Source organism: Prionailurus bengalensis, chromosome A3, assembly GCF_016509475.1.
Source record: "Prionailurus bengalensis isolate Pbe53 chromosome A3, Fcat_Pben_1.1_paternal_pri, whole genome shotgun sequence".
Classification (NCBI taxonomy): domain Eukaryota; kingdom Metazoa; phylum Chordata; class Mammalia; order Carnivora; family Felidae; genus Prionailurus; species Prionailurus bengalensis.
In genome coordinates, this window is record NC_057354.1 from 110,790,400 (window position 1) to 110,814,153 (window position 23,754).

The following is a 23,754-nucleotide window of genomic DNA, read 5'->3' on the forward strand; positions in this document are numbered from 1 at the left end:
TGTGTGGCGGGAGGTGAGGCTGAAGGAACAAGTCCTGGGCACGTCCTCCTAGAAAGAGAAAATGGCTCTAGGTGGGAAATATTTAGAAAAACCTGCTGTCACTCCTGCTGTGGAACGTTCCGGACTCTTTCTAGAAGACCTTTAGAAATGAGATGGTCTTGTTAGCCTAGGATGGCTTGCATAAAAACCTGCATAGAAACTAGAGACTGAGTTATCAGATGAGCTCTTGAGGTAATACCATGTAATACCAAGATTGGTTAAATCTAAAACACTATTTAAGAAATGGATACATAAAAAGCAATCAGAAAGGGAATAAAAACTTTAGCTGTCTGGCTTTTCCTATAGTTTTGTTTGTTTGTGTTTGGTTTTGGTTTTGGTTTTGGTTTTGTTTGCTTCTAATATTTGAAGACTTCCAGGAGCATACGTTTGTCCCTTAAAACAAAACGCAACAGCATTTACCTTGAAGCCTACTATCCCTTCGACTCGGCTTTTGCAATGGGAAAGTTTCACGTAACGTCCTACCTTCCTAAGTATGGTAACAGCAGTCACACTTCCGAATTTGTCTTAAGCCCCTTCCACGTGGGTCGCTTAGCTCTTAGCTTGGTCCTAACGTGTATCAGGCTCAGATTTACCCCTGGAGTCTGGAAGGACACAACCACGTACTTCCGGCCCAGGTCTCGGCGCTACTCCTCAGCCAGCTCAAGAGGCGGGACTCCGCACGAGCATTCAGACAGAGCTGTTACCCCGGAAGCCCCGTCTCCTACTTTCCTAGAGCATGACAACACACAGTCTACCTACTGACCCAGCTCCCCGCTCCTGAGGCCCACGGGCTGGGGTCTGAGGCTGCTGCTGGTGGAGCCGGCCGATGGGGACGGCTTTGGCAGGCTGGCGTGGGCGGCTCCAGTCACAGTGGCTCCCGTTACCTGCGTCAGGGTGACTGGCTGTGTGGTTGTTCCTGGAACTGGTGGCTTCTGGTAGGCTTTCGTGGCCTCATCTGTAAAAAAGACGAAATTATACTGAGTCCTACCAATTGGCTGGTGGGCCCGTCAGGACAGAAACGAATGCTTATTGAACACTAGCTTTGGGCAAAGATCTCTGCTAGCTGCTGCGGAGGAGAAAATCCACCCGCCCGAAAGGAATGTACAATCTGGAGGGAACAATGAGCCAATAAACAAACCAAAGACTAAATAACAATAAAATATTTAACTTTTTTTTACGTATTTTTTGAGAGAGAGAGACAGAGCGTGAGCGGGGGAGTGGCAGAGAGAGAAGGAGACACAGAATCCAAAGCAGGCTCCTGGTTCTGAAATGACAGCATGGAGCCCGATGCGGGGCTCGAACTCACAATGTGAGATCATGACGTGAGCCGAAGTTGGATGCTTAACTGAGCCACCCAGGTGCCCCATAACAATAAAATATTTAAAAGTTAAATCCTACAGCAACACTGAGAAGGCAGAACATGATTTACTGCCAAATTAATTTGCCAGACACCAGAAGCAATGGTTTATGAACCTTTTTCTTTCTTTCTTTCTTTTTTTTTTTTTTTTTCCTGTGTCAGTATTGACCTAGGGATGGAAGGAACTTTGGGGCTTTCACTGTGACTTACTCTCAGAGAATGCATTCTAGATGTTCTAGCTTAGACTGGTTCATGACTAGTCAAATCACTCCTCTGGGCCCCAGTTTTCTCATCTGTAAAATGGGGTAATGGAAATAATTACATGGTAAGGATCACCTAGATTCTACTAAATTGTGCTCTTCATTCATGTGTAGTGATTTACATTGTTTCCATGATTTAAAGAAATTTTTTTAGTTGGGGCACCTGGGTGGCTCAGTCAGTTGAGCATCCAACTTCAGCTCAGGTCATGATCTCACTGTTCGTGGGTTCAAGCCCTGGGTCGGGCTCTGTGCTGACAGCTCAGAGCCTGGAGCCTGTTTTGGATTCTGTGTCTCCCTCTCTCTCTTCCCCTCCCCCGCTCATTCTCTCTCTCTCTCTCTCTCTCTCTCTCTCTCTCAAATAAACATTAAAAAAATTTTTTTAAGTTTTATTTATTTAGTTTGAGGAAGACAGAGACAGTGTGAGTGGGGAAGAGGCAGAGAAGGAGGGAGAGAGAGAATCCCAAGCAGGCTCCGTGCCCGATGTGGGGCTTGAACCGTGAGATCATGACCTGAGCTGAAATCAGAGTCAGACACTTAACCGACTGAGCCACCCAGGCACCCCTCCACAATTGTAAACAAGTCTTAATGTGTTAGTTCTCTGGGGGCCCTGACAGTTTTTCTGAAGGTTTAGGGCACCAGTGGCTATCCTCTGGGCATTGGATATTGTATTGACAGCCATGGTCTGTGTCAGAAGGGGACACAAAATGGTCCCCAAACTGAACAGCACCCCAGTCCTGGGAGGGACCAGTTACATGTGTCACCTGAGCCCCCCCGCAGGGACATTAACTCCTATGCCTGCTCCTCTGTATTAGTGTCCTAGTGCTGCTGTCATAAATTGTCACAAACGCACAAACTGGCTTAAAACAACAAAAATCTATTCTCTCACAGCTCTGAAGGACAAAAGTTGGAACTCAGTGTCACTGGGCTGCTGTCAGTGTCGCTGACCTCAAGGTGTCAGCAGTCAAGGTGTGAGCGGAACCTGCTTTCTGCCTCTTCCATTGTCTGGTGGCTGCTGGCATTACTTGGCTTGTGGCCACACCCCTCCAGTCCTCAAGGCCAACATCCTGAGTTTCTCTCTGCTCTGTCTTCACATGACCCTCTCCTCCTTGTGTATCAAATTTCCCTCTGTCTCCCCCTGCCCCAGATAATTCAGGATAGTCTCCCCATCCAAAGATCTTAACCTAATCCCATTGGCCAAGCACCCCTCCCCTTTCTTTTTTTGCCGTATATGGAAGAATTCACAGATACCAGGGACAAGGACGTGGGTATCTTTGGTGGTGCTGGGGCATTTTTCAGCTTACCACAGCATCGTAGCCATAGCTTTTTTTTTTTAATTATTATTAAGTTTATTTACTTTGAGAGAGAGACAAGTGACAGAGCAGGAGCAGGAGAGGGGCAGAGAGAGAGAGGGAGAGAGAGAATCCCAAGCAGACTCCATGCTCTCAGCATGGAGCCCGACATGGGGCTCAATCTCATGAACTGTGAGATGATGACCTGAGCTGAAATTAAGAGTTAGATGCTTAACCAACTGAGGCACCCAGGTGCTCCCCGCCCCCAGCTCTAGCTTTTAACTCTGCTTAGGGATATGCATCTTTGGTACATAGAACAGCAGGCCGAAGGGACAGCATCTGAGATTAGGTGCCGTGCTGTTCCTGTGAACCATCCATCTTCCTCTTTGACATCGTACAGCATGCTGGGAAAACAGTGTCAGCACCATGACCTTGGACCGGTCACGCAGGCACATGTGTGCCGGGGCATTTAGACCCATCACCCAGCACTGGCATCTGCTCGTTTCCCACCCTGCCGCTGTCACCTGTCAGCACTGACTCGGGAGAGCATATCAGCATACAGTGCCCCAGACACAGGTTGGAGTTTGGCCATTCAGTCTGCTCTCGTAGGCCATCCAGGCTCTCCTTTTCCCTGTTGTCGCTAACAGTAGGTCACCTTCAAATCTGCCCGGAGATGGTGGCAGACGATTGCTAAAGAGCTGGCAGCAGCTTTGGGGGGGTCAGCCAGTCTTCACGCCGTCCTTGGGCAAAACCAAACCTGCGTGGTTTATGAAATTTCCGTGACTTCAAAGGAACTGAGCCTTCATGACAAGTCCTAGGGAAGTTTCTGATTTCTCCGGAGTAGTCTTCTGTCTTACTCTCTGGTAAATGCTCCGAAGCATTAGCGTCTTGTTAGGGGGATGTGGGCCCAGGTAGGACCCGCTTCATACAGGGAAGAGCCATTTAATAGAATAACATATATATTTTATGAAATAGGATAAAAGTATTAATTTGGAAAGAAAGATATAAAACCTACAGTACATTTTACTTGGAAATTGTTAATTAAGCCACAATTAAAAATAAAACTTCTAGCAGTAATGAATTTTGTCACCTTACACTCATGAGATATTGAAAACATGAAATGTCTTTTTCTCACACCGTTGGCTAATTGTGAGGTTTCCAAGCACCCCCAGTCTTCCTTTGCTAACATTGATGGCTGGAGAGCAGATTAAATATCCTGATGGCAGCCAGTCGTGTTAGCTGCTTAGGACACAGATACTTTCAAGCAAGTCATAAATTCAACCAAGAGATCCATGTGTCTGGTTTTCCATGGTCTTCCATGGGCTGTTGTTTCCACCTGCTCTCCTGCCTGGAACAGAACTGTCTTTAAGATGAAGACAGAGAAAGAGCTCTTCCCCAATTGCTCCCAATTCCTTACGGAACATAACGCCTGATGTGACCCAAAGTGAATTCCTCATTGCACCAGGTTCCTTTTGAGCAGTTAGAAACGAAACCATTAAAATGGTTTCTTCATACAATGTCAGATACACAGAAGCCTCATGGAAATCTTTTCAAAGATTTTCATGGGAAAACGTGAAAATTTCCTTTAGGCTCTTAACATATTACTCTATGGACAAGGTCATGTAGTGTTCTTTTTTTTTTAAATTTTTTAAGTTTAGTTTTAAGTTTAGTTGTTTATTTTGAGAGAGAGAGCAAGTGAGCATGAGAGGGGGAAGGGCAGCGAGACGGGGGGGGGGGGGGGGGGGGGGGAGGGAGGGAGGGAGGGAGGGAGGGAGAGAGAGAGAGAGAGAGAGAGAGAGAGAGAGAGAGTTCCAAGCAGGCTTTACACCATCAGCGCAGAGCCCGATGTGGGGCCCAAACCCACAAACTGTGAGATTGTGACCTGAGCCAAAATCCAGAGTTGGACGCTCAACGAATGGAGCCCACCCAGGCGCCCCAGGTCATGAACAGTTCTGAACAACCTGCTCAACAGCAGCGGGAGGTCCTCAGAGCTCCCTACACCTGACTCATCATTGAATCATAGCGACGGCGTTAAAATGCAGACTCCGGGGCCCTAATCACATAGATTCTGATGCGCTGCATCTGGGACGGACCCTGGAAATCTGATTTGAGAACCGTCAGCCAGCATCAGGCTGGACTCCTGACTTCAGGCCTCAGCAGCTTGGCCACTACCGTTCCTTTGCTGTAAAACGGGGATGGTCAGACCGACCTGACAAGGCCGGGTCCTAACTAGGCACCACGTCTGTGAGGGGCCCGCACAGTGCCCGGCACATGGTGGGCACTCGGCAAGTGGCAGTAGCTGACACTTATCGTCGTGTTGTGTCACCCCTCCCCTTCCCCCACTGGAGGACAGTGCGGACACTGAAGCCCAGTTAACAGCAGTGTCTGGAGGTCAGGGTGACGAGGGAGGGTTTGCTCTTCCCGCCACTGAGTCAGGATTATACACGAGGGCAGGTAATCTATTCACTAAGCATCTACTACGTGCCAGACGCCGTGAAGGCCTCTTTGACAGAGGCATTCACATTGCATACCAGTCACAGTCCCGGAAGCCAAGCCAAGAAGAGGTCTCACAGACAACAGGTGGCAGAGCCAGGATTCGGACCCCTATTGGTTTGATTCCAAATTCCGTATGTCTTTCCTCCAAAGGGGAACACGGTGGAAGGCAAGTCAAGAGCCTCGAGATTCCTGAATGCGGTTCCCACCAGAGGGTGGCCCAAGGTCTCTCTAGAGTGGTGGTGGAACCTGTCTTATTCCCAAGACGGGGGGGGGGGGGGGGGGGGGGGGGGGGGGGGGGGGGGGGGGGGGGGGGGGGGGGGGGGGGGGGGGGGGGGGGGGGGCGGGGTGGCCTTGGTGGGTACAGGCTGTGAGGGCAGGAGGCTCTGCAAAGTCAAGTGTAATGGATTTTGATTTTCCTCTGGGGGGTGGGAGGGGCCGGGGCACGTGGCCAAGGGGAAGCAGGAGGGGGCTCTCCGGCCACTTTCGCTCAGAACCCTCTGAGAAGCATTTCCTTCCCTTTCTCTCGCTGTAGTGCCAGCGATGCGCCTTCTCGGGTTTGGTGAGCTTCTCCGAACCAACACTTACCTGTTTTTACTTAGTTCAGAGTAGCTTGAGACTCGAGCCCAATACCAGCTGCCTGCCTGACGGTTGCTGCCTGCCTGGGGAAATAGCATTTAAATCAGAAGGAGCTGCCCCTGGCAAATCAAGGTGCTTTGTAGTTTTTTTTTTTTTTTTTTAAGATGTTTCCTATTTGTTGAGTGAGCTCTTTTCCCATGGAAGAAGGCTGCTTTGCTGTGAGGGGGTCATCCTGACCTGATTTACCTGTTAACTCACCGTCTTGGAGGGATTAGGAAGCCTGTTATCCGCACATGCCAAGACCAGAGCAAGTGACTGCTGGCCCCCATATCTTCATCTCATCTGCTTCCCCCCATTTCTATAGGAATTGTGTCATCGGGATAGGAAAAAAAGGGGACCCCCCCCCCTTTTATGGTTCTCACTGGAATTTTTTTAATACTTATTTATTTTTGAGAGAAAGCCTAAGAGCGTCCACGAGTAGGGGAAGGACGGGGGGTGGGGAGGGGGGACAGAGGATCTCAAAGCAGGCTCTGCACTGACAGCAGAGAGCCCAACATGGGGCTCGAACTCACAAACCATGAGATCATGATCTGATCCAAAGTCGGATGTTTAATCAACTGAGCCACCCAGGCGCCCCAATGCTTTTTATTATTTTTAAAATTTATTTTGAGAGAGAAAGAGAGGGAGCCAGTGGGGGAGGTGCACAGAGAGGGAGACAGAGAATCTCAAGCAGGCTCCACGCTGTCAGTGCAGAGCCTGATGTTGGGCTCGAACCCACAAACCGTGAGATCACGACCTGAGCTGAAACCACGAGTCAGACACTCAACTGACTGAGCCACCCAGGTGCCCAGAGACTATAACTTCAAAGAGTGCCTCCTCTAGAAGCTGGGCAAGACCCCAAGTGTCCCTTTTGTGTTTATGTTGGAAAGGGATGTTTATCCCTTCTCTTTGTGTGGGAAATCAAAGTGCCCCCAAAGACACAATAACGCATAGCCTAGTTCTCCCTTGACACAAAAACCTAGAAAAAGGTATTTTCCTGACCTGAAGTCTATCTGTGCTCCCTTTGTGGTTCACATGACGCACAACCTCATAAACACTGTATCTTTGGCTTGGGTTATTTCTATTAGTTGTTTTCTGTTAACACCATCCTTTTTGCTTCCCTTCATTTCATACCTAGTAAGAGGCAGCTTTTCCCCTTTCATCTGCCAGGGAACATTTCTAGACAGAATGTCCTGTCATCTTCTAAAGTAACAATACAATTCAAGGCAACAACCATTGTGAATGAAGATTACAAAACATAGAGATCATCTTGGAACTCGAAAACCAAAACCAAAAACTGAAGCCTTACTCTTCAGCCCCAGCCATCTGATCCCCTTGATTTCTGGGGCCACGTTTCTGGCATTGGTGAAAATATTGCTAGCATCAGTGGAGCTTGACCAGATGTTAATTTCTACACTACCTCCTAAAACACGTGTTTACAAACTCAGAATATTTAGATGAAATCACATATGAACACTTGCCTGTTTTCGCAGCAGGGCTTTTAGATGATGAATATGTGAGCGCCGATGGGTAGGTTACACCCTTTTGGGGTTTACCTTCTGCAAAAAAGAAACAAATAATTTATTTGTAGAGCTAGAAGTTTTAGATGGTTCTATTCTGGTATGCTGATTCCCTCTTTCCTATTGATCTCTCTTGAGTTCAATAAATCCGTGGTCTCCCCCACCAAGCTGAACTGCTGATTACAATAAGAAAGTCAAGTGAGGTTTTGTTTTCCTGTATAGCCTGTGTTTTATTAATATTAGAAAGGAAGCAATAATATCTCTGTGACTCAGAGTTAACATTAGCAACCCTCGTTCTGCCCATGAAGATGTGACATGTGAGCTAAGGTTTTCATATGTGTGGTGCTGAATGTTTAATTAGGTCAGTAGATGAATGTAAAAGCACTCCCCGTGCTCTCCTTCTGGATGCTCCAGAGCTCTGGTCACAAGCTGGCTGTGCATGAATGGCTCTTTCCCCCTTTCACGGACCCTGTGGGATCCATTTGAATTCCATGGCACTAAAGAAACCTAGAAGTAGTTTTCAAAATAAGCATTTGTTGCCCACCTAGGGAAAGAAAGTTTAGAGGCCAGGTGAGGAGAAGGAATGTTAATATGTATCAGGGAAAACAAAGGAGGCATAAAAAAGAATAACGATGAGGTGATCGGAGCTGGGTAAGCAAGTACCAAGCCTGATAGGACTGGAAATTGCCCGGGAAAGGCTGTTGCGTCTAAAGCCTTCCTCCGCCAGGAAATGATGCCTAGAATTCCACACAGGAGTTTTGCCCCGCAATGAGGTGGACAGTGTCACTTGGAAGGTGGAATCTCCCTGGAGACTGGGGATTTGTCTCACTTGGTAACCGTTGAGACACCGCCTCAAGCGGTGGCTGGTATGTAGGAGATGATCAATTAGTATTTATTCGATCATGCTTAGATCTCTGTTACAATTTCAAATACCCTTAAGAGGGGTCCTACCTGGTATCTAATATTTGCATCGGACAGTGAAAGAATTTTAAATCTCAATCTAAGGAAATAGTTTTATAGGACGGGCTTGGGGACGAGATGGGGAGGAGTACTGAATGGAGAGCCCGAGCGGCAGAGCAGAATCTAGTGCACGATTCTTGCCAAAAGCCATACTGACACAAAAGGTTGTAGAGCCGTGAAGCAACCAGAATGATGGGGTCTCAGAAAGGACCTGGAACTGGGAATGAGAACATCTACGTTTGTGTTTGTATTTGCCATGTATTCTCTGCCTCAACCTCTGAGACTCTCATTTTTCTCATTCAGAAAATAGGGACAATGATATGGACCAACTTACTATATATTAAGTTGTAGGGGCCTAATGAAAAAAAGAGGTTAAAATGTTCTGGAACCATGTATTACCAGAGAGATGCAAAGGTTCTCTGCTGGTATGGTCTATAAATATCACTCGAAGTGGGGATGAGGCAAAATGTTTGGGCTGACTGAGTTATTTTATCCCATTAAAGTCCCCTGGGAACAGAGTTTTCCAGGTCCCCTGCCCTTGACTGGGCCTCTTCCAAATTGTGATTGAGGTTATTTCGGGCCCAGGGAGGGCCCTATGGCCGTTGGCCTCACTTGATCAACAGAGGGGACTGCACAGACATGGTCTTCATCGGTTTACTGTTCTCACATTTAAAATCCTATGGCTTTTCCTGCTTCTATTCAGAAGGAAAAGGAGCATGAGCTCAGTTTTCTGAAATGTGGATCAAAGAACAAATGGGCAGTATTAGGCAGTCCCTCTCTGACCATTCCTATCCACGGACCGCCAAAAGACTGTGCTGACCAAAAAGGCATATCCTATCGTCTGCTTCCATCCCAGCCCACCAAAGTGAATTAACTAAAGGAGCACAGCGATGCGTGAAAATTAAAAATAAGAAGGTCATGGAGGCACCGGAGCCTTCAGAGGAGGATTCTGACACCATCCAGCTGAAGTTGGTGGCCTTGAGCTCCCAGATAGTGGGGAGCGCGGCTTGGCTGCTGGCCAGTGTTGCCCCCCCAAGTCACCCATTCGAAAGAGATTCCTACTCATTGCAGAAGCACCAATGTTTGTTATAATTGGCAAAAAGTGTTTTGGTTAAATGTCACTAGGTGAAATGAGGGGACATGGAAGTTGAGTTTGTAGGGAATAATCTCAGTAGACTGATTTTCATCTAAAAAACCCAAAACATCTCTACTCTCTTGGAGTTAATTTTTCCTTTAAACCTCTGTTGGGGATTCTTGAATTGCAGGCTATGCATTTAAGATGGAAACACTCTTATTTAGCCAGGAGCTACCTGGTAAACACCTATGTGGGGATTACATTTCTCTATATACTTGACAAATTTGTAGTCTAGCTATTAGCATTTTCATATGGCCCCTGTTCTGAATTCTCACGGCACTGTGGTTGATGACTTTCCACTACCTGACATAGAAGCCAGTTTAATTTGAACCCTAGGCTGCAGAATTCTGCAGGCAAGAGGAAACAGGGATTGCTCAAGTTGTGAAGAATCCTAAAAGGTCTGTTTGTAGTTCTATTAAAACTCTGAAAAAAACCAACTCTGATCAATGGAGGATAGTAGGAGTTGGGGCATGGGATGCATAAAGGTACCAGAACACCATCCAGATGGGAAGACCTACTATATTATGAAACATTTTTCTTTTCCTTGCTTTGGGTGGTCTTCCACAGGTGGCTCCTCAGGAGAGTTTCAAGATTCCTAATCTTGATGGCATGCCAGAAGCTTTGCTAGAATATAGTTTAAAATCATGTGAAACCTCTTTGAAGAAAATGGGATATGCAAGGCCCAGCATAAGGCCAAGTACAACACAAGGATAGAACACTATGTTGTGCTCAAACACCAATGAGGACGTGCCAAAAAAGCCCAAAGGGCTCCCACTGGCTGAATTTGGAAAACTTGAGCATCAAAAAGAATAATGATAGCCAAATTATGGAAAGAGCGCAAATTTCCATCAATTGATGAATGGACACACACATACATACACATATACATACAATGGAATACTACTCAGCGATGAAAAAGGAGGAAATCTTGCCATTTGCAGCAATGTGGATGGAATTAGAGGGTATTATGCTAAGTGGAATAATCCAGAGAAAGATATCAGATGATTTCACTCACATGTGGAATTTGAGAAACACGACAGATAAACATAGTGAAAAGGAAGGAAAAATTATATAAAAACACAGAAGGAGGCAAACCATAAGAGACTCTTAAATACAGAGAACAAACTGAGGGTTGCTTGAAGGGTGGTGGGTAGGGGAATAGATTAGATGGGTGACAGGCATGAAGGAGGGCACTTTTTGAGATGAGTACTGGGTGTCATGTAAGAGATGAAACACTGGGTTCTACTCCTGAAGCCACGACAACACTGTATGTTAAATTAAGAAAATAATAATGGTGATAATGGATTATAACATATTTTCAAAAACAATCCATGACTCCCTGGTGGTACTTAAAAAAACAGGTGTGCAGAGAGGGAAAAAACCCTCTTCTTTATGTAAGAAAACTTGCTAACAAATGTGGAAGGAATGACAGAATTAGAACAATTATAATTTTGCAAATTCTAGTGTAATTCTTGCTAGTGCCAGGATCATCAATGGATGTTAAACCATTGGATGAATTTGTTGGGGAATGAGCTATTCATGCTGATTTGAAGTATCTCCCTACAGATTGCTTATTCGTTACAAAGTATCTCTACCATGGAGAGATACTGTAAAGTATCCAAGCAGTCCAGTTTAGCATCACCGACAACTGGATAAACTGACATTATTGTGTTTTCTGATATGACCACTGTGATAAAGCACAATGCATATGCTATGATACTACCTATGTAGTAATCTTGGCAAAATATGTAACTTGAATCCAATCATGAGGACATGGCTGGACATGTTTGTGGTCGGTCCAGACTGGGAGACACAGTACTGGACAACTGGCTGGAACTTCAAAAATGTCACTGTCATTCATGACAAAAAAAAAGGTAGTGTGGTGGTAGATAGTTTTAGATTATTGGAGAGTTAATAGACATGACAACTAAAGGCAATGGATGATTTTTATTATTTATTAGACTGTGGATCTGGAAGGAAGGAAGGGAGGGAGGGAGGGAGGAGACAGGGAGACAGGGAGACAGGGAGGGAGAGAGGAGGGAAGGAGAGAAAAGGAGGAGGAGGAAGAAATTCCTATGAAGACTAAGATAACTGGATACTGTTGAGGAAGAACTATTTGTTAGATAACATAATTGTACCAATGTTAATGTTTTAGGTGTGGTATTGGTATTGTGGTTATTAGGAAAATCTTGTTTTTACCAGATGTGTGCAGAAGTATTGAGAGATAAAGTGTCATGATGCCTGCAGCTTATTTTCACATGGTTTAGAGCAAAATGTAGATAAGTAGGTTAATAAAGCAAATGTTGCTAGGTGAAGGGAATGTGGATATTCATCGTACTATTCTTTCAATTAAAAAAGTTTCAAACAAAAGGTTGCGGAATTCACAATAATAGGAAAGGGAGGGTCATGATAATACAGATACTAGGTCACCTTTTTTCCCGTGAAATCACACTTGTCATTAGCTCATTGACATTACCTCATTGGAAGAGGGAGGAAAAGAGTGAAAATGTTATCCACAAAAATCCTAAGGAGCTAGATAGCAAGGACCAACGAGTGAAACAATCAATTAAATAAAAAGAAATCTCAAAATTGCAGCTCAGTTCTATAAGAGCCTATATCCCTTTCCATTTACCACAAATATCAAGGAATGAGGTTCTAGATATGAGACATATTTGGCCTAACTAAAGGAGTAGTTCAAAACCGAAGTTATTAAATGTAATTCATTTCATTAAAAGTTTGATTGGATTTATGGATAGCTGCAGTGTGTTTAAAATGAGAAATTGGAGCCTTTTAATATTTCCAGACTTTGTAGTGATTTATCACTGTAATTATAATTTATTGTTTCATGATCCTAATTATCAGAAGAGATAATGCTTCAGACTTTTATGAAATGAGTTGGGCCATAAACTAAAACCAATAGGACATTGAAAAGAATACATTTCATCCCATGAGGTCACTTAAGCCAAGTGCCTGGGTAGGGCTGTGTTTCTCCAGTGTGTGGGCGTACCTGAGACAATGAAGGACTCTCTCCAGCGTGGCAGGGACAATGACTGGACACCATTGGAATAACTCCCCTTATAGCCAGATTGCCCGGCAACTTTCCGAACAAGTATTTTCCCTCCTGAATTATCAAGCACACCACTATGAAGAGAAAAAAAAAAAATTGAAGAACAGAAAAATATTCTTTGACACAGTCAACAGACTGATATCAAAGTAGCCTCCATCTTTATTTGAAGATATGAAAGAGTGAGATTAAGAAAAGGTTTATCCTCACCTTCAGTCCATCCCCCAAGAAGGGTGCCTTCATCCCATGGCCCAGCATCTGACCTCCCAGGTCAGATATGCTTCTCTTTCTTATTACAGAACCTGCTTGTTCCATTGGGCAGCAATTTCTGTTTGCCACCATGCCTCAAATTTCTCTTCCTTGGTTTGCTCATTCTAACTAGATCTTTTGAGTAAAACTTCTGACAATTTCCAGTTTGGTTTTGTGACATCACAGAATGAGTCCAGTTGTTTCGGAGGGTGGCCATGAACTTTTACCAAGCAAATTATTCCTTTTATTTTGAGCAAGGGAAGGAAGGTGCGTGGCTATACTGAACTCACTAAAAAGAGTCCTGAAGGACTAGAAATTGTTTCTTTAATTTCTAGGATTTTGAAGGTTTTAGATCCTGATGTAACAGTGACTGACATATATACCTCTTGGCTTGTATGTGAAGCAGGGGTCCCATTCTGCTTCCTCGGAATCACTTCACATTGTCATTTCCTTGCCCCAGAGCCAAAAATGGCTCCTGTGGGTATCTGTGATTTATGGCACAGAGGGAACTAAAAAAGCACTTAGATTTGTTCTCATCAACACCCTCCCTTCCCTCCAGGAGTTAGAGTTGCCATTTCCTGCCCTCCCACCTTCATGAACCAACAAGTTTCAAGACTTACCTGCTCAATGACCCAGAAGGAAAGATAGTGATAATAGTACTTGACATGTGGAGCACTTAATTGATTTAAAATCATTCTCATGTATGGTATCTCACTGGGTCCACCCAGCAAACCCCTGACTTGTGGCATAGAGGCAGTGCTGTTGTTCCCATTTCACAGAATTGGGCTTGGACCAGCGGAGTGACTCAGAACAGATTTTGTAACTAGTAAATTGGCAAGGCAGGGATTTGAACCCAGGTCTCGCTGACCTGGAATCCCGGGTCGGTCTCGCTTGGTCACAGTTGCCTCTGAGAGTCCAAAAGCACAGGCACCAAACTCCTCATCTTTCCAAATCTTTGCAACCCTGCCCTCCTTTCTCTCCGGGGCTCAGGATCTGTTACCTCACCAATTCCAGCTGTGGCTAAGCTGGTCTCGGCTCCCCGGACAGAGCACCTGGTTCCCACTCCCCTGTCTGCTCCTCCTGCTCTTTTGCTCTGGAAAACCAGCTCCCACTTCCGCCTGACAAGGCCTGTGTTGCTCAGTGCCCAACCCTTTCTTCTCTCCAGAGATTCTGGAAAGACTTTGCGGCATCCCTTCCTAACGATGCCTTAGAATCTTGTCTCACAACCGAGACTCTGATCGTATTTGGTCTTGGGCCATCTTCTAAAAATTTCTTGAGTTGCTTTTGTCTCCCAACCAGATTAGAAATGTTCATATGGAAAAGGCAGTGTTTTAGGCTTCTGTGCTGGAAGGCCTGTCAGTGGTGTGCCACTAGGAAAGCCAGTTGTTAACTTTTCAGGATCGTGGGAGTTGGTTCGCTTCCCACCGTAGCTTGACTCAGCCACAGTGGGAGTATTTATGCCACAGAAGCTGGTAAAATCAGAATTACCCCTGCGTTTGAGGAGCTGGTTGTTAAACATTTACCAGCACAGCTCTGGTGCGGCTGAAAATTCTAGTTATTAAAAAAATTATCCCATGCTCCTTTTACTTATAATTAATGAGGGAATTAGAAATCACAATAACACTTATGTTTTTATTTTCTTCCCAAGAAATTATTCTGCCCTTGGTTTCATACTCCAGTGTATTCAGGAAATGTGTGTGTGCGTGCATTTGCTCCTGTTTAAGAGTCAGAAGAACAGGGGCACCTGGGCGCCTCAGTCGATTGAGCGTCCGACTTCGGCTCAGGTCATGATCTCACAGTTTGCGGGTTCGAGCCCTGCATCAGGCTCTGTGCTGACAGCTCAGAGCCTGGAGCCTGCTTCAGATTCTGTGTCTCCTCCTCTCTCTGCCCCTCCCTCGCTCACACTTCGTCTTGGTTTCTCAAAAATAAATAAATTTAAAAAAAAATTAAAAAGAGAAGAACAGTAGCTGCCACCTAGAAGTAAGGGAAGCAAGCGAAGGGGGGGTCTGTGTTGAGCTTCCCTCAGGCTGTTCAAGGAGATGGGAAGGGTGGGGGCGGGGGTGGTCTCAAGCTGGACAGGCCTACTGATATCCCTTGTGAGGGTGAGGTAAGGCTGAAAACCTAGACTTTGGGGAAGATGTGATACCCAGCTAGGGTGTGTTCCTGAGATTTCCCTGTTGCAGACCAGACTGATGCCTGACCCTGGCAGTGGACTTAACTGGAGGATGTGGATCTTCCCAGATATTCTAGAGAAGAGTGGATACCGGAGAGGTCAATGGTCTGTGAACTACAGGTGCTAGTAGTCCACGGAGATGGAATGCACTAGAGACTTGACCACTGTAGGAGACACTAGAGAAGAGAGACAGCCTGAAAGAGGCTGTGGTTTTGCTTATGAAGCAGATGGGAGTCATGGTACTTTGGAGAATTTATGTACATGTGCCCTCATTTCTATCCTCACTCAGAGATAGGCACCTCGTAAATATTCTCCAAAAGAGCAAAACAGTTTTACTTCTTTGCATTCCTTAGATGCCCTGCATGGTACTGGGCATGGCCTTCTCTTCCCTATCCCTGGTATCCAGGGATTGGGCTACGCTGAGGGTCAGCTGCGTGGTTCAGAGAAAAGGGCCGTTTTGAACAGCTGCCATTCTCAGGGCGGGCCTCTGGTCAGAAATCAGCATGAAGAGGGGCGCCTGGGTGGCTCAGTCAGTTAAGCGTCTGACGTCAGTTCGGGTCATGATCTCATGGTTCACAAGTTCAATCTTCGTGTCCGGCTCTGTGCTCAGAGCCTGGAGCCTGCCTCACATTCTGTGTCTCCTTCTCTCTTTGGCCCCTCCCCACTCATGCTCTTGTCTCTCTCTCTCTCTCTCTCTCTCTCTCTCTCTCTCTCTCAAAAATAAACATTTAAAAAAATCAGCATGAAGAGTACTCTGCATGGGGATGGCCTCCTCATCACCCCATTGGGCAGAAATCTTCCCCCTCCCTGGCACTTGGTCCTACTCTATGTATAGAGGTTAGTTCGGGACAAGATTGAGCCGAAATATGATGCCTCCAGTGTGTTCATTATCCCTTTGGGTTGACAGAATCAAGGGAGCCATTCATAATAAGACATCTGATTATGATATATTGTATTAATATTAAATTCTAACGCTAAATCTGAATTTCTAAACCAAAGTATGCTCTCTCCAGCTTCCCAGTTCTGACCGTGGGGACTCTGAAGGGATAATATGGGAGGACCCGTGTGTACTTTCTACTCATGTTCTAGGTCCTAAATCCTGCCTTATGAAGACAGACTCATTCTGTTTGTGAAAAACAAAACTGAGAGTATCAAAAAACTCCTATCTGTTCTCCCTTAAGGTCTCCATTCATCCTCCCCAGGGACAGTTTCTGAATAGTTTCTGAGTAGTTTCGCACTAGATCAGACACTGGTCCAGAAAACTACAATGGCACTCGGTTCAAGTAGCAAATCTTGTGTTCTGAAACATTCAAGCTCTTCTCCTCCGCCCCTCTACCCTCCTCTGTATTCTCTCCCCACGTTCTTTCCTACTCTCCAACCCCCAAAATTGGGATTGCTGAGTCCTGGTCCTTGTCAAAACCCTTCTTATTTTCTCCCCAGTGGGGTCTCCATCCATCATAAAGCCATTCTCAACTCTTACTGGTCCAAAGTCTACATCTACCTCACATCCTCACTTGTACATTAAGCAATGCTGGGACCCCTGCCCCTGTTCTTATGTACATATGTCACCTGGGCTCTGGACTGGAAGTCAGGGGACATGAGGTCTAATCCTGAATTAGCAACTAACTAGCAACTTAATTAGCTTCCCTATTTCTCAGCTCCTCTTGTAGCAATTGGGGATGTTAACCGCAGCCTCAGGGTCGAGATGATGCTGGAAGGAGGGAATCTTAGCGCAAGGGATTACTGTGATTACGATGACATCTTTGTGAGGTTGAATGAACTCGTGTGACTCTGTCCTGCATGGGAAGCATGGAAAGGCAAGAGAGATCCAGCAAATGCCAGAGGGAGCAGAGTGCCAACCATCTGGATCACAGATGGGAAAATACAGGCAACGCGAAGACAGGCTCGGCCTCTGCAGCGGACCCTGTGTCCACACAGACACAGCCTGGAGAGGGCCAATGGCGCTGGAGCTGACTGGGCATGCACGTGTGTGGGGATGTGGGTGTGCATGCACATACGTGCAAGCACACATGTTGGAGCACGCACGTGTGCATTCATGCATATGCATGTGTGTGTAGATTTGTGTGCCTCTTTTTGCAGGAGATTTATTTCAGAGTGAAAGCGAAATTTTTTTTTTCATGGTCTGGCGTTAAGAAATAGTGTTTGGTGTAGTTTCTGTCCCTTTTTTTTTTAAGTTTATTTACCCATTTTGAGAGAGAGAGAGAGAGAGCAGCATGAGTGGGGGAGGGACAGAGAGAGAGGGAGAGAGAGAATCCCAAGCAGGCTCCGTGCTGTCAGCAGAAGGAGCCCCACGCGGGGCTTGATCTCACGAACTGCGAGATCATGACCTGAGCTGAAATCAAGAGTCAGACACTCAACCGACTGAGCCCCCCACGCGCCCCTGGTATTGTTTCTCTTGAATGTTTCACTAGTTCTCCGTAATAGAGCGTTTGTAGTCCTTTTCCCATCGGAAAATCAGCTCATCATCCCCCCGCAGTGGCGGGGAAAAGAGGCCAGCCAACAGACTCTTCCAGTAATTCTTAAGTCTTATTTTACACATAGACTTTGCTTTTGCTGCTTCCCCAAATTTCTGAAAAGCTGCTGACGACACACCTTCAAAGGGAGTGAATTTTACATCTTTGCCCCTCTGTCTGGCAGAGATACGACGGCACTATCACCTGACCGGTGTGCAGGAAGGAAAAAGATACAGAAGCCTGACTGATTCAGAAACTTCATCCGGCATCCGGTGGCCGAGCACTGACTCAGGGGCCGCATCTCAAAGCAGTCTCAGAGTGGTAGTTAAGAGCTGGACTTAGGTGCCAGTCCCCACGCGGGTACTTTCTAACAGTGTGGCTTTAGAAAATCTAGTCTGCCTCTCTCTCTCTCTCTCTCTCTCTCTCTCTCTCTCAAGATGTGGACGGTAGTAGCAGCCACGGCGTTGGGAACTGTGAGGATTAAATAAGGTGACACAGGTGAGGCGCTTGACCCAGACACATTGGCCTTTTTGTCAAAGGCGCTGCGTGGACACGCATTCCCCTGTGTTTGGACTCGCAGCCTGAGCAAAAGAGGTTACGAGCGTTTCGGGGCGCCTGGGTGGCTCACTCGGTCACGTGGCTGACTCTCGGTTTCGGCTCAGGTCATGATCTCACAGTTGGTGAGTTCCAGCCCCACGCGGGGCTCTGCGCTGACAGCACGGAGCCTGCTGGGGAGTCTCTTTCCCACTCTCTCTGCTCTTCCCCTGGTTGCGCGCGCGCTCTCACTCAAAATAAACAAACTTAAAAAAAGAAAGAAGGATGAGGATTCTGTGAAGGTCACTTTTGCCTCTCCTCATTTAGGCAGTGACTTAGTTCAAAACATGTCATGCTTCCTGTCCTCCTTCCTGGAGGACAGTTGACCAAGCAGTGCCACCTGCCACCCTCCTTCTCACGTGTCCTGTTCTACTTGTCTCCAGGCCATCGCCACGGCTGTGACACTTCTTCTCTACACTTCTGTGCCTTGCTTAGTCCCATCCCGATTATTGCCTTGTTCAGCACGTACAGGTAGAAAAAACATGCTTCACGTCACCGAGAACTGTGGCTCCCTTGTCACGAACGTGAGAGAGTAGAATTCTCCCCGTCCCATGAAGTCAGTTCTTTTCCCGGAGGGCTGTGAAAGGAGACTTGGGGCCATGCTTGGCCTCTGCCTAATCCCAGGGGATAGGGTTGCCACACGAAATACAGGATGCTCGGTTACATTTGTAGAGTCTCGTTTGCTAAAGCAGGCGGCCCTGCATGGCAGGGGGTGGGAGGGGTGGGGGGTGGGGGGGAGCCCTGCCCACAGCCTGGGTGCTGGTTGTTAAGCCCCGTGGAGCTACCCACCTGTGAATCGCAGCACTGCACACGCTTGAGTAAGATGCGTAGATGTCCGTGCCATAAACGTGGTATTTGGGGTCTTGGCACCCTGCTGGGCATTTCACAACGAACTCAGGATTGATGATCTTTCCGGCTTTGACATCACAGTTGATCTGAGGCACAGCTGGGAAAGCAAAATGAGGCCAAAATGACACCTAGGGGTATCAGCTTATACACTGGGTGGCTCTGTCAGGTCATACATGATCATTTACTTAATCTCTAAAAGCCAGGGCCTGGGCCGACCCCGGGTCCTCTCCATATAATGAAAGCAAAGATATAATTAGGACATTCCTCAGGCTAAAAGAACAACAGTGACCATCCACCGCATTTAACCTGCTGAGAGCAAAAACAGAGGTGGATTCTTGTGCTTATTCAGACAATTGAAGAGGAGAACTCTGGGAAAAGACCCACCTCCAGGGTGGGGCGGGGGGGTCAGCAATGTCATTGTGGGTCCATGACTGGGGAACACTGGCTTTTCAGATGCTCTGGAGCTAGTTCGGGAAAAGAGGGAACTGTCAGACGACCTTTCGGGCCACAGGGAAGGTATTTCAGGGAGGGTAGATGAGGGAGCACGGGCTAGGGCCAGGCGGCCTGATGCATCAGAGGCTCTGTACTGGAGCCGGGTGGGAAGGTGGGGATTGGGGGGGGCGGCGCTGGGCCGGGTCAGGAGGCTTGAGGGCTTGTGTTCTGTGCAGGAGGTGGGACACAGTGGAAGGTTTCTGGGCAGGGGAGACAGATAATGGAAGAGATCTTAGGTCGTGGTCCTAGACAGGGGTCCTAGGTCCGGGCTCAAGATGATAGTGATATTTACTCATCTGCCTCAACACATGATGGAAAACTAGGATCCTCCCCCCCCCCCACCCCAATCCCCTCTGCAGAGCAGCCAGGGGAAGCTCAGTCTTTCCTGTCTCCTTTGTCCTTCTCTGGCTTTGTGACAGCCATTGCCAGACTAGCACCATCCATCAGGCAAGTGTTCTAGAGCCGAAAGCTTGTCTGGGAACGAGGTGAGGTAGGTTCTCCAGGGGCAGCAACTAAAAGGGGATGTAGCTGCATCTTCCTTGGAGAAATTTCCCTCAGAAACTCTGAAGGACAAGGTCTCCTGGATGATACTATACTGGTGCCCTTGCAGCTGGGAAATGTATTCCGTTCAGGGCCCTGGTCCCCAGAAGGGATTCTGAAACACGAGCATAGTTCAAAAAATAGGCAGAGGCTCAGGAGGTGTCTGTAAACCATCAGGTGGGAGGGCTGGCTGGCAGAACGGGTTGTCTGGCCACAAGAAGGTGAGAATTCGGAGGCGACAAGTGATTGCCGTCTTCACATGTAGGGCTGGTGTGTGCTAGGACACCAGAGGACCAAGCTAGAACTGAAGGAGCGACTTTCCATAGAGGCAAATTTTGCAAAGAAGAACCTTCCAGTGATCGAGGCTGTCCTTGAAGGAATGGGCTGCCTTGTGAAGCGGTGCGTGAGCTGAAGTATACAAGCAGGGACTAAAGAGTTGAAGACGAGATTTCTCCATTGGGTGGGAGGTAGAATCAAGCCCCGCCCAGGGCTAAGAGTCGGTGAGGACATGCATGGAGCCAGGATCTCTGCCAGGCCACCCACCCTCTCCCTGGGTTACTGAGATGGTCTCAGAGTTGTTAATGGCTTCCAGCTGTACCCAAAACTACCCCCCCCCCCCAACTCTCTCTCTTTTAACCCTTATGTACCTGAATGGAGCAGAGTTGCATTTCTCTCAGACTGAAGAGAAAACTGATGTTAGAACTTCTGCTCTTTTCCTAAGCTCCTCCCAGACGATATCGGAAGCCCTCCTCCCCCGGGGGGTGGGGGGGCTGAGTCTGATCACAGGCTAAAACAATTTGTGGTCTAGGTTAAGAAGCGGAGTGCTGTGCTCAGAACAGCCTGTGGTTTTCTTCTCCCTACCACAGGTTGCCTCCTCTCCAAAGCTATTTTCCTTTTATCTTTCATTCTCTTAAATCCCGATACTCAAGTCTGAATTTACTATTTTGAGTCTCAGAATATCTTTTTTTTTTCTTTTGTAAGCAATTTGAGGGCTGAAGACGCCAGTGTAGTGTCTCCTTAAATTAGTTAATTGATCCCTGGGCGTAAGTGGACGTGTTCGGCTCTCCTCCCTTCCGCACACCACTTCCCCACCCCCAAATGCATCTGCTCCTTTGCATGGACACAAAACCGAAGCATGCCTTCTTGGTTCTTAGGGATTTGAACCAGGAGGTGACCAGCTCTGCGAACTGGGATTTAATGTGGATGTGACTTTGGCTCTCCTGTAGGCCAACCCAAATCTTCTGGAGTGGAATAAATGGGGGTATATCTGGAAGCTTATTGCCTGAGTATTACACAGTGATCAACGCTATTGAAAGACTTTAAGGTATACACAACACACGCAAAGGATTTTCCATGAAATAGTTGTTTTAAAAAGACAAGTGGGGAGGGGGGAATGTCACATGGGAATATTTTGCTTCCTGCTAATCAAGTTCCCCTTTCCCTCAAGGGGTGTTTGTTTCATTTTTTACAAAGGCCTGGAAGTGCCCTAAATAAGCTCTGTTTTAACTGCACCCAATTGGATTAGCAAAATCAGTGAATTAACTCAACCCATAGCAGGGAAAAATGAAATCAAGCACATATGCTCATGTACTTTGGAAAAACAGAGTGCAATGGCAAAGTGTGGCTAAAGGTCAAATATTTGTTAAATTTGTACAGAAAATTAAGCTGGAGAGAGTGAGCTAATTAAAAGTAATTGCCCAAATCACTGGGAAGTGTAATGTCTGAATCCAGCCTCAGGAAGAAGCGGCCATTTGCATTTTGGGGGCCACTTTTCTTTGAGTATAGAAACCACAGTTTGGTTCTTTAAAGTATTCCCCCAGTTATTTGTGAAGTAGTCTGTTTTCTTGTAACCTCGAAGAATCTTTCATCCATCCACTTATAGCCCAAAGGAAGTGATTTCTCTTTGCATTTCCTCTGAATACTTTTGAACCACTCTGATCTTACAGCTTAGGTTTTCCTTTCCTTTTTCTTTCTCTTTTGTTGTTCAGATTCATTTTCGTATCTCCCTTCACCCTTCTCTGGGTTTTATCTCAACCGTGCAGAACTAAGACTTCCTTAAGAGGACAAGACAAAATTAAGGCAGCTCAGGAAGTATCATCCTCAGGTCTGAGGGGAGGAGGAAGACCTTTGGCAAATGCCTGGTGAGGGGGGTTGGCAGTGCGCGCTGCTTCCCCACTGTCAACCTCAGGGGATAACCTAGAAGTCATCAAAAGGTTTACTGCCAGCAACGTTTGAAGAAAGCAAGACGAGAGCCTCTCCCGGTCCTTCCAGAGTAGACAGGTGCCATGGTGGTGAGGGAACCCGGGGCTGAAGCCACAGAGATGCTAGGATTGTCCAGAACTGCTTGGGTGGAACCTTTGCACAGAGACCTGTTCCTTGGCCATGTACTCTTCTTCTCCCTAGTAGGATGCCTTTAGGTTACCTTGCTTTCTCATGGTCACTATCACTTTCACTGACAGAGCTCACATGAGAGCATTGCAGAATCCACCAAGATTTCTTCCTGGAGGTCCTTGGCACCAGCCATAGGCAACAGGGAACCGCTTACAACCCAGATGATTAGAACTGAGAGATGAACTTTAGTTGCTGCTCACTGAGGTCCTGTGTTTGCTGTATGGATCTCAGCGGGTCCCTGGGCAAAACTGGTACTGTCTGAGTCACTATTTCATACAACACAGGAATACTAGAGGTAGGTCTTCTGCCTGATCTAACAACGGATCAGGTGATGGGTTATCAGACTGGGTAATATCGCATACAATACACCAATCACATAGCAGACCAAATCAAACGGAATACTTGTTTTATATTCATCTTTTCACTGATCCCAGGTGAGCTACATTGCTTCTGGAAAACAGATAGGTTTCCTAATCAGTTAAGAGAAGCCCTTTGTAAGGTTGCCTCCTGGCAGCTTATGAGGAGGAATTATTATAACATAAAAGCACTTATGTATAAACAGTTTTGATGTGAAATTTGATTTGTTAGAAATTTGAAACTGAATATGAAATTTGTTAGACTGTGCTATTGAACTCAAGCAAAGTCCTATTTTTAAGATCATTATGCAAAAACATTAATGAAATAAAAATGACCTTTAAATAAAATTTGAAGATGAACTGTCTCCTTGATCCTCATGCCCAGTGACCAGATCATGTGCATCCTTCCTTGGTAGTGACTTCTTTTGCAAAGCATTCTTGCCCATTTTTCTTAAACGGTCCTTGACCACCTTGAATCTTTGGGCAAAAACCATCAATACTATTTTGCTGCCCGTGGACAAATTTCAGAATCCTTAAGCCCTTTCCCAATCCCCTCCACAGGACTTCTGGGCTCGCCAATATTGCTCCTGGCACTTTTCAAATGCATGTCATCTTGCAAACTTGGCTTGTATCATTTCCCACACCCGGAACCCTCTTTCTTATATCTGTGTAAATGTTACTACTTGTCAAGGCCCCAGTTTCAGTCAGATCTTCATCTACCTCCTGGAATATATATTCCACAAAAGTAGGGATTCTTGTCTGCTTTGTTTACTGCTGATCAAAAATGTCTGCTGAGTGAATGAATGGATGAATGAATGAACTGGTCCATTAGCAAATCTTATTAGTTTTATTTCCAAATCTGCTATTTCTCTCTACCTCCATCTTGGTCCAAGTCACCAAC

General features: G+C 46.4%; 1 protein-coding gene across 1 annotated transcript in view; it reads right to left on the reverse strand.

The window, feature by feature from the left end:
• VIT (vitrin) overlaps window positions 1-23,754 on the reverse strand; it is a 105,134-nt gene that overhangs the window by 42,249 nt on the left and 39,131 nt on the right. Inside the window, exons 4-7 of the mRNA XM_043604176.1 lie at window positions 19,015-19,171; window positions 12,679-12,812; window positions 7,538-7,615; window positions 803-994 (exon numbers count right to left, since the gene is read on the reverse strand). Of these exons, the coding sequence (XP_043460111.1) occupies window positions 803-994; window positions 7,538-7,615; window positions 12,679-12,812; window positions 19,015-19,171 (561 nt within the window). The remainder of the gene's footprint in view (window positions 1-802; window positions 995-7,537; window positions 7,616-12,678; window positions 12,813-19,014; window positions 19,172-23,754) is intronic.